The sequence below is a fragment of the Cynara cardunculus genome, assembly GCF_001531365.2.
Source record: "Cynara cardunculus var. scolymus isolate 2C chromosome LG 12, CcrdV1, whole genome shotgun sequence".
Classification (NCBI taxonomy): Eukaryota; Viridiplantae; Streptophyta; class Magnoliopsida; order Asterales; family Asteraceae; genus Cynara; species Cynara cardunculus.
In genome coordinates this window covers 27,165,082-27,176,336 of record NC_037539.1, presented here as the reverse complement: position 1 = coordinate 27,176,336, position 11,255 = coordinate 27,165,082, and the positions used below count along the sequence as shown (strand labels likewise).

The window sequence follows — 11,255 nt, the reverse complement described above, 5'->3', positions numbered from 1 at the left end:
TTTAAAAAAATCGGTTGTGAGAGGGTGAGTGTATGTGAGGAGAGGAGGGGGTGAAAAGGTGAAAAAGTGAGTATAAAGGGTATTTTGGTCATTTAGTATTTTAAGACTTTAAGAGTTTTGCTAAATTTGCTTAATAAGATAGTATAGATAAACATATTTAGAAAAAGGTATTTGCCACCCTCTTGAGCGCCTCCACCACACCGGTCCCACAGTCATCAGGGGGAGGTAAATCACGCATGCATCCCATTGGCAGTGCCTGGGCTAGAACCTGGGACCTCATACATACGGATTACTCCCAACCTCTACCCTACGATAGATCAGCAGGGACAAATATAAACATATTTGTCAAATCGCATCCAAGTCTACGACACATACCAAATCTAATTTAAACAATACTTTCGGCCACAAAAGTTGTTTTTTTCCCTTGAGATGGACTAGTTTACTGAACTTTTGTTTCCAAACCACATTCCAACTAAAATGACCAATTCTGTGTACACTAGATGCTAAAAAGACTAAAATAACCCTACTTTAGAAAAAGAAAAAGAAGGGTAATACCAAGGGAGGCCATCCGATTTTTAATATTTCTCGTTTAGACAATACTACTTGTTATCTTTCAAATGAACTTCATTTCAAAAAAAAAAACTAAAATCCCCAGTTCTGGATAAAATCACCATTTTCAGAAAATGCGCACAGAAAACCATATGCTTAACTCAAAAGAAAATGATAGGATGATGTTAAATCTGTAGCATTTTACAGTTCAAGGGGAAAAATTGGGTTATCAGGCCAAAATATGTTGGCTTTTATGCCATTTATCTCCACATGCATATTTGAGTTTTGAATCACCATTGGTCACAAATTTCATACATCCTATTTTTCTAAAGTTCGTTTGGATTTGCAACCCAAAATAACATAACAAAATTGCAGCATGAAAAACTGAAATTATTTTAATTGGTATATCCTGCAATTGCATTGGGGTCTGCGAAAGGTAAGATGTATATAGCCAGAAGAGGAGTTTTTTTGCAAAGTGTAAAACTAACAAACGCATTTTAAGAGTTGATGAAAAGCTCGACACAAACTTGGGAAAGAAAGTACACACAACAAACAACCGGAAATAAGATTAAAACAAGTGGGTGCATGACTTTTCAAATGTTAAATTTAACATGAATTTGCAAAATGAGAACAAACAATCAATTGAAATCAATAACATTTGATAAAACATTGATTCAAACTTAGGATATACATGTGTCCTTTTCAAGAATCATACAAAAACAAGGTTTCCCACCAAGTGACCAGAATTCTTCATACAAAGTTTCATTGTCTTTTCAAAGTGAATGCAAATTGTATCGGCTAGAATTGGTATTTTGAAACAAAAGTTTCAATAAGAAATATCAGTAATTATATGTCCTTGATAAGAATTGATAACTTATCGCAGCTTAATTTGGGCTATAAATCTGTCTGCTACAACCCCGCAGATCTAAGTTTGTAAGAAAATAAATTACACTATTACAAGATTCGGGCAATTAGGAATGCCGGTTTCCTTCTCTTATCCTTTTCTCGTATACTTTTCTTATTAGTAGGGGTAAACTTCATCATATTAACGCTCAAAATGATAAAATATTAGCAAATCCTAGCAATACTCTAGGATGTAGGCAAATTAGTGAACCAAATAGAGGTGGATTCTTCTAAATTGTAATTGTTGTTGTGTGTTTCAGTGTTTGATTATAATTTCCTACACAACCACTATTGAACTGAACAAACCAGAGGCATGTCACCCAAACCTTTCCCAGTGTTTTAGGGCAAATTTCTTGAAATCATGAAATTCTTTATAATCCCATTAAATTACAAGAAGCAAAAAGCATCAACACTTTTGCTAATCATGTGAATAAAGAAACTGTTTCTCTAATAAGTGCTTAAAAAATATGTGAACCCAAATACAACATCCAAAAACATCAGAAATCACTTCCATACTCCAAAAGTACAAAGATTATACTGCAAGCAAGCTGAAGATCAATCTGATGAAATTGGAATTGAATTACAAAGAAAATCAGATTCAGCAATTCAAGACAAACCCATTTCAGTAGATCTCAAATCAAGCAAAATATAACCGCTGATCAAGTAAAAGTAATAAAATGAACCCTGATTTGGAGCTTAAGCAGTATGAACTTAAATAGGAAACACCATAATCGAACATTAGATGAGAGGTTGGAGACAGAACTGATAACTTACAGCGAAGGGATTAACTTCATCACCATCGTCAAACGGATTAGGATCAAAACGACCAGCCATTAACACCAAATTATGGCGGGAGAAGATGAGGTAAACAATAGGAGGATCGGTGAATTGGGTATGAACACAATGACCAAAAAGAGCCTGAAATTTGAGATAGAAGAGAGCTTCAAACAAGTATTCAAAAGCTTAGGCGTGTTGAAATACCAGAAGAAGAGAAAAAGGAAGGAGAGAGACAACGGATTGTCTGCGTCGAGATGGTCAGCAGCCACCATAAGCTGAAGTTTTCAAACTTCTTGAAACTCTTTTCTTTATAAACTACGTTTTTAGTCCCTGTAGATTGTTGAAAATTGTTATTTTACCCCTACATTTTTTAAGTTATTATTTTATTCTTTCTTATGATTTAAGATTTATTGTTTTTTTCATGGTTGTGGTTATATATAATTCATTGTTGTTTTCATCATTAATACTCAATAGAAAACTATAGATAGAGTTAGAGTTAAAAGATGAGAACAACAATTAACTACATAACACAAAAATGCAAGTAATAATTGTAATAGGCTGTTTGGTAGTTGCTGAATGATTTGGTGCAGAGTTATTAAGTGGTTAGAATAATTAAGAGACTCTCATGATATAGTATAAAATGAAATATAATTGTTTGGTAATTGTTTACAATGAAAATATGACGCTTAATGGTTAAGGGAGGCTCATGATACAAAATCATTCAGAGGGTTTTAGAACCATTAAAGGGCAGATTTTTTTTTTGGCCAAATAAAATTCACTTTTTAATGAAATTATTAAGTGATAAACAAACAACCCTAAACAAATTATTTAATTAAAATAATGCTTCAAGATTAAAACCGATTGAATCATGAGTCAACTTAATGAGTCGCTATCGAGTTTGGATTCAATGAGTCAGAATTACATCAAACTCGTTAAAATACATTCATATTTTAATTTTAAATTTAAAATTCTTTTGAATATTTTAATACTAGAAGAGTATTCGCACAATATAACGAAATATATCTTCATTTTAATGTTCCGTTTTATTTTTTGTCTTTGTTGATATAATACGGTTTATATGGTTTTGAGAAAAATAATGTTTTTACGTTTGAATAAAAATAAATTTGAAAAAATATATCGATATTAATATCAAATTAACTATTTAAAAATTCTCGTTTTTTTACAATATATTTAATTCAATTTTTATTATAATTTAATTTAGGTTAAATAGTGAAGTAATTTATTTTTGACTTAACAATAAAATTATATAAAGAAAATGATTATATTAGAACTTAATGATTATCCTAATTATATTTTAGATTTTTTATAATTAAAATTTTAGTTTTTTATCTTATATTTGATTATGTTTATCTGCAGTTAGTTATACGAATTCAAAAATAGAGCTTTAATAAGATGTATTTATGCATAATTTACTTGTAATATTGAATTAAAAGTAATATGCATCAATAAATAGTATTTTATATATAAAAAATAGTTTTTAAAAATTTTTGTCAAATATTTTATAATATAATATAGATATAGACTAGTATTAGTATTATATTTGTTTCTAGAATTCAATATAAAATGTATTCAAACTTGGCTTGGTTGGCCATTTTAGTCTTTGCATTATATAACAATAATGGTCCTTGAATTATCGTTTATGCTCTATTTGGTACTCAAACATCACGCTCTATTAAATTTTATTCCAAGGGTAACTTAGTAAATTCATCATTCAATTATATATGGGAGTTTTCAGATGACATTTTTATCATCCAAAACAGTGGGATATATTGGGTTCGTTTGATTTGAGTTGTTATAAACAATGAATTATCGACCGACCATTTTTATTTTTTATCGTAAAACAGTGTCTTATAATTCTTGCAAGGTTTAGTTAAACAAGAGATTTTTTTGATGTTACATTTAGGACCATCTGATATTAGTCAAGGTACGTATGAACTGAACCGGATATTCATACTTTAAAAATAATTAACATGTGACGATGGTTATAGTCACATGATTTATATTCACTAGAAGGATGATCGTATAATATAATGAGATATATCTCAATTTTAATGTTTTCTTTTATTATTTATCTATGTCGATATATTACGGTTTTTAGTGGTTTTGAGAAAGCGATAATGTTTTTCTTTTTGAATAAAATATAAACTTAAATATATCATAAAAAATATATCGATATTAGCATCAAATTTACTATTTAAAGTTCTGGTTTTTGTGTAATTTTTTTAATTCAATATTTTATTTATAATTTAATTTAGATTTAATAGCGAAGTAATTTATTTAGCGTTTAATAATATGATTTTTATGAAGATAATAATTAAGTATTTTGTTATAACTATTGATTATTCTAATTATATTTTAGATTTTTTTTATATTCAAAATAAGATGTCTATCATGTATTTGATTATGTTTATCTATAGTTAGTTACACAAACTCAAAAATGAAGCTTTAATAAGTTATACATATGCATAATTTACTTGTGATCTTGAATTTTAAGTAATATGCATCAATAACAGTACCTTATGCATACAAAATAGTTTTTAAGAGTTTTTGTCAAATGCTTTATAATATTGTATTAGATAAAACATTATATATGAATCGACATTAATTAACTCTTGGTTGTTATCATCAAGATGGACAGGTGTTTGGAAACTGATTCGTCGTATAATTGTATTAAAGAAGATTGCAGTAACGACTATTATAATTAGCTGACCACAACAATTCATTATACTTGTATTTTTATAATTTCTTGAAAAATGTTACATATATATATATATCAACTACAAACAATATCGTAAAATATTGTTAATTATATTTATTTATTAATTGGATTGGGTCGACTCAATCTTATTGGATTATAAATTGTCATTCAAGAACTGACCGATCTAATTTGGTTATTGAAATTGTGTATCTGATCAAATCTAATTATAATCGATCGGTTGCAATTGAAAATCGTATATTTGATCCAATCTATTTGTGTATCTGAAAGGCCATTGGTTCGAACCTCGAGTACCTTGTTTTAATGGTTCAAAAAACAAAATCAGGGTCCTCTCCAAAGACCGATCTGGTCCTATAACAACACGAGGGTTCTTTCGAAGACTGGCATGATCCTTGAGGTGTTTAGTCTGGACTGACAAGTGTTCGTGATATTAGAAACCCGGGTTGGGTTCATGTGAGATAGGCTTGTTTTCGTGAGATCACGTTTTTATACTTGAAACTTCACAGCAAAACATTGTGAAGGTAAAAACAATCCAAACATTCATAACAAAACAAAAACACTGTGAAAAGTTACATTTACAATGTTTTGTTATGAAACTTCAAGTGTAAAAAAATGGTTTCATGGAAATAAGTTGGTCTCACGTGATTCTAAGTTTTGGAAACCACATATCACAATTGATATATTTTTAGAAAAATAAAATAAAATAAAGACTATGTAATATATTTAGGTATTTATTGTATAACACTGTAGAGGATCAATCAGAATACAGAAGCACAGAGTCTTTTATTTATATTCTTATTAGAATATAAATTTCAATAGAAAATTACATTTATCTGAAACTAGTCTATTTTTGTTATAAATTAGCAACGATTGTCACTAGATTAGCAATAACATTAACAATTTATGATGAGAAAAGAGTGAATATACTTATGTAAGTATATTCAAGTGCATATTTAGGGGTTGTTCGTTTATTTCTTAATAGTTTCATTAAGAGACAACATTTGAATCATTAAGAGGTGAATCTTGTTTGACAAAAAAAAATGTCTTTTAATGATTCTAAAACCCTCTGGATGATTTTGTATCATGGGCCTCTCTTATCCATTAAGCGCTCAAATTTCATTGTAAACAATTACCAGACAATCATATTTCATTTTAGACAATATCATGAAAGTCTCTTAATCATTATGATCACTTAATTAGTATTTATCAGATATTTTATTATATAAGATACCGTTTTGATAGATTAAAATATTTATCGACAAATAAATAATAATATTGAATTTTATGGTTAACTAACTATCTACCCAACGGCCCCTTGATATTACAACAACTTTTCATTTTAAATGGTTTGAATAAACGAACAAATTGCAAGGTGATAAACTCTAGGGTTCCAGTTTGACTCCACTCGTCATCTATACGCACTGCGATGTTCCACCACCTTGCCGCCCACATCCTCCGCAACCCGACCACCGTCACCACCCTCATTACCATTATCACCACGTCAATTATCACCATTTTTATCTGAGGAAGTAAATCATCCTATCTTTCTGTTTCAAAGTATTCTCAGTCTGTTGAAAGATGTCTTTGGCGTATCAGCAAATGTCTGCTTTCAAGAGCTGTAATTCCTGGGCAAATGACGCTGCTTTCCGATTTGTACGCCCAAATCCGTCAACCACTTGCAATAGGTATTCTTTTGTAAACCCTAATTTGTTTGTTTTAACATCCTATTTTATTGCACTGTAGAGCTGAAGGGATGCCTGATTAAAAAGTTTATGCTCAATACAGTTTCCTAATACCTAATCTATACATCTTTCAACGTGATTGCAGCCGTTTTTTGCATAATTATTACTGTATTTGTAGTATGTAAATACTATTTTTGGCGCAACAATATTCAAATGTTAGTTTGCACCCAGAAATTTCTGAGGTGTGGTTTACGCTAATATTTTACTCATCGTATCCGAAGTTTCTTTTGTTGAAACTTGAAAGTGAACCATGGGATTTGTTTATTTGCGGATTAACTATTGTAGTAAGCAGTTATTGCCAACATGCATTAAAAAAAGCACTATACGTAACGTAAGTGAGCAATTCTAGTTCTTGAACTCTCATTGTTGCAAGCTAACCACTGAAAATTTTCTAAAAAGGACCAGTCTTTTTGCATTTTAACAAAGGACAATGGATTATTTGCAATGAAGTTTCAAGGACCATGGTAAAAAAACTAGTTCACTTATGTGCGACCATTGATTATTAGAATGAATTTTGAGGCCCTTGTAAGTCTTTGGTAGCCGGCTATTAGTAAATTCCCACAATGGTTTTAGCTGATCTAACAGTTATTGGATGAATTTGTAGATCAGATCTTGGCATGTTACATGCTCGTATCCATGCTATTTCTGAAGAAGCCTGGAACTTTATAAGTGCTTCTCCCATGGCTGTGTATCAGGTTCCTGAAAACAGGATAGATGAGTGCATGATCCAACATATGGATTTATTGTCACATTTGTTGCAGGCTACTGTGTTAATGAATCCCTTCATTGGACCGTGCTTTTGTGTCTTATATATTTTTGGTGAGCATAATACCTGATGAACCGTATAATACAGGCCTACAAGAAAGTACCCAGACAATACATTAAATGGCACATGTGATTTGTTAGTCTCCTGGCTTTTGTTTGCTGATTCTGGTTTTGCATTATTTGTTTTAAAGGAGTAAAAGCTAATTTACTGCTACTAGCTTCGCAGTGTTCGTAGTTCTTTTTGAGTTTTGACTGCTAATGACTTTTTCCTTATTTGATGTTATTAAGCAGGAGGGCAAGATGGATTTCCCCAAAAGCAGCTGTAATCCCCAATTTTCATCTACCCATGCGCAGTTTTGAAGTAAAGAACAGGTTTCCATGTTATCTCCCCTCACCCTTGCTACACCCCCACATATAATAGACACACTGAGAAGAACCACAACAAAGAGAAGACAAAGAGCAGTATTCCTAAGGGTGTGTTTGGTATGCGGGACAGGACTGAACAAAAACTTGTTATATCACGTCTTGTGCAACATTTAGACTGGAACAATGACAGGACCAAGTGGGACAAAAATGCACTTTTTGCTAGCCAAAATGGATGGAATAAAATTAGGAAGATGAGATAAGACTGGTAAATATTTAAACTACTCATGTCAAATTAAAACCCTAAAATCTTGCACAATTCTTCCACCCGCCTACCTCTCTTTCGTCCGTCCAGCCCTGTCCCGCCCAGTCCCATCTGCTTACGGAACGCACCCTCAATGAACATGCCTTTCTGTATATATTTCTTGCAATATACTTGGTGTTCAGGAATTTAGTTATTGAGTGAGTGGTAGCATGTGTTGAATATAATTGTTATAGTTATAACAGTGAGCAACTGGGCTTAAGATACTAATGGAAAAGCCTCACTTTGACTACATCGTGTCGGTGAACGAACTTAGTTTTGACTCTTTTGTATTCATGTGAAGTTGTGAACATTAAAATTACAATTTTATTGGAACATCCCACATCTCCTTTTCGTGGATGTCCCTTTATCTGTCTTAATTGAATGGACATTTTGGGTATTTGTGAGATAGTAAAAAATTCTACTTAGACCACTTGACAAATCAAAACTTGCAATGTTCATTGGACGGAGGCAGTATCAGACTATTAGACAGGTGGGTAGCTTATGTGTACACCTCATTCAAGAAGCAACTGAGTAACATCACAGGAATAGCAACCTTACACTTTGGTTTTTGACATCTGTCTTATAACATTCTTACCTTGCAAGTGCATTGGCTTTTTTTCACGATGCATCACAAGTTTTTGGCACTTAGGGTTTATGATAATAAAAGATCAACCTGAAGCCTTAAAAATTACAACAATAACATCTGAATCCTAGTAGGGTCTGGGGACGGTAATGTCAGCAGACCTTACCTGTAGCCCGGGGGGTAGAGAGGTTGTTTTCATGAAAGACCTCTGACTTGTATTTGTTCATGTCCCTTACCTGAATATTATTTGTAGAACAATTACTTTTTCGATATGATTACCTCCCTCACGTAGTTAAGCTCCATCGATATATTTTATTAGTTGTGAGATGGATGTCTTGGTACCTGTTATGTTTAATTAGCACTTCAGCAGCAATTAGAGCAAATTTCAAAATTGTATAGGCAATTACCAGTGAAGTACATGGCTCTCATAGGATCACCAGTGACTGTTACACTTTAATGTTTATGAACTAAGCACTTGTTATTTAATTGGCTCAATCAGTTTGCAGAATTATTTTACGTTTCTGTTTATAGTTGCTGAAAATAATTCATTTGTAAAAGCTAGTATGCTCTATTAGTGAAGACTTTCCAAATTCATTGTTTCCACTTCTCTTTGTTTTTTTCTATTGTATTTCTAATACACCCCTTTGCTATCTTATCAGGACTTCTACAGATGAGATCAAGTCTCTGAGGTTGATAACTGCAATTAAAACCCCATACTTACCCGATGGGAGGTTTGATCTAGAGGCTTATGATGCCTTGGTCAATATGCAAATTGAAGGCGGGGCTGATGGAGTGATTGTAGGTGGGACCACTGGTGAAGGCCAGTTGATGAGTTGGGATGAACACATCATGCTCATTGGCCACACCATCAATTGCTTTGGCATGTCAATCAAGGTTGGACCACCGTTCTTTTTTCTTTTTAATACATTTGGGGCGGAGTGAGATTGAACCTTGCGATTCAGTAACAGCCTACAGGTGCCTGTTCCCCACCTTAATTTAGGGGTCTTAAAGGTGCACCCGCTTTGAAATGATTGTGTTCTCCTAAGTTAACAAAAAAGTGACTGTAGCCTACTGGTTTATAATTGCATGCGACATTGCATGTGCAGCTTCGACTCTTTTTTAATTTTTTGGTAACAACAGCAGAAAGGAATAGAAGGAGAACCCACATGGGTGTTGCAAAAAAGCACTTGTATGTCGTCTTTAATCAAACCTTACTTTTTATAATTAATTTTTTGTTTTATTTCATATTTTGTTAATTATTTCGCGTCCTTGCGTGAATTTTATTTGGATCCGCCTCTGCTAGCATGATAGACAATATGCCTAACCACCAGATGATATCACATTGATCTCAGGTCATAGGAAACACCGGAAGCAACTCAACTCGAGAAGCTATCCACGCAACTGAACAGGGCTTTGCTGTTGGAATGCATGCTGCTCTTCACATCAACCCTTACTACGGGAAAACCTCGCTCGAAGGCATGGTTTCTCACTTCAAATGCGTCCTCCCAATGGGGCCCACGATCATCTACAACGTACCATCCCGAACCGGCCAAGACATCCCGCCATCCGTCATCCAGTCTCTTGCCGAAAGCACCAACTTGGCTGGTGTCAAAGAATGCATGGGACACGACCGAATAAAAACATACAGAAAAACCGGCATTACGGTTTGGAGCGGCAATGATGACGAGTGTCACGATTCAAAGTGGGACCATGGGGCTACAGGAGTCATATCGGTGGCTAGCAATCTGGTTCCTGGTTTAATGCGAGAACTCATGTTTGAAGGTAAGAATCCATCCTTAAATGCAAAGCTTTTGCCTTTGATTAAATGGCTGTTTTGTGAGCCCAACCCGATTGGGGTAAACACGGCTCTCGCTCAACTTGGAGTTGTGAGACCAATTTTCCGGCTACCATATGCACCACTTCCTTTGGCGAAAAGGATGCAGTTCGTTGATATAGTTGGGGCGATTGGACGGGAGAATTTTATAGGAGAGAAAGATGTTGAGGTTCTTGATGATAACGATTTTATCTTGGTTGGTCGATATTAGTGGTTCGATCAAGTTAAATAATTGGGAGTTGGAAATCTTTTTCTAAAGTTTGCCGGTTTTCCCAGTTTTGAGTTTCAGACAACATTTTGTTCTCACCCATGTTTGCTGCTATGAATGTTTTTATTGTTCATCTGTAGCTTGCAACTTGTTGCCATTTCCAAATTGTAGATTAGTGTTGTTAGAAGTTCTGGGTTTTGCTATTTGTTAGCTTATACAAGTGAGCTTTTTAACTCATATTATAGCTTAACCAAAATGACCAACATCATCTGTGGAGGAGCTTTTGCTTGCATTTTGTTAAAGAGAATTGACACAAAACCTAAAAGTTTGCAAAACTCGATGCCTCCATCATTAACAGAAAACCCCTATATATAGGGTATGTACAAAGAAACCCTATCGGCTAAAACAAATCAATACAAATCTTGATAATTAATGATAAATATAAATCAAATCCGTAATTATCTCTAACTAATATAATCAACCGGCTAAG

General features: G+C 33.2%; 2 protein-coding genes across 5 annotated transcripts in view; one reads left to right on the top strand and one right to left on the bottom strand.

The window, feature by feature from the left end:
- The window catches only part of LOC112522480 (secretory carrier-associated membrane protein 3-like), a 10,157-nt gene extending 7,668 nt beyond the window's left edge, over positions 1–2,489 (bottom strand). For both annotated transcript variants that reach the window (XM_025131608.1, XM_025131609.1), the window contains exon 1: positions 2,227–2,489. In XM_025131608.1, the coding sequence (XP_024987376.1) occupies positions 2,227–2,286 (60 nt within the window). In that variant the 5' untranslated portion in view covers positions 2,287–2,489. The remainder of the gene's footprint in view (positions 1–2,226) is intronic.
- A 3,851-nt stretch (positions 2,490–6,340) lies between these two features.
- LOC112522479 (4-hydroxy-tetrahydrodipicolinate synthase, chloroplastic-like) lies at positions 6,341–10,949 on the top strand. Of its 3 annotated transcripts, XM_025131607.1 has the most exons (5): positions 6,347–6,495; positions 6,563–6,651; positions 7,762–7,845; positions 9,383–9,617; positions 10,076–10,949. In XM_025131607.1, exons 2-5 carry the CDS (start codon positions 6,566–6,568, stop codon positions 10,766–10,768), a joined length of 1,098 nt encoding a protein of 365 aa, XP_024987375.1. In that variant the 5' UTR covers positions 6,347–6,495; positions 6,563–6,565; the 3' UTR covers positions 10,769–10,949. The 3 variants fall into 3 exon arrangements, with proteins under 3 accessions (XP_024987374.1, XP_024987375.1, XP_024987373.1); XM_025131606.1 differs by having other exon boundaries at positions 6,341–6,651; positions 7,765–7,845; XM_025131605.1 differs by having other exon boundaries at positions 6,347–6,651.
- The last annotated feature ends 306 nt before the right edge of the window (positions 10,950–11,255 follow it).

Bases quoted from the DNA above. Each gene is read 5' to 3' on its own strand.
- LOC112522479 (XM_025131605.1), top strand. From the start codon at position 6,545: ATGTCTTTGGCGTATCAGCAAATGTCTGCTTTCAAGAGCTGTAATTCC. The intron at 7,846-9,382 runs GTTTCCATGTTA...CTATCTTATCAG, and splicing joins AGTTTTGAAGTAAAGAACAG to GACTTCTACAGATGAGATCA. The intron at 9,618-10,075 runs GTTGGACCACCG...CATTGATCTCAG, and splicing joins GCTTTGGCATGTCAATCAAG to GTCATAGGAAACACCGGAAG.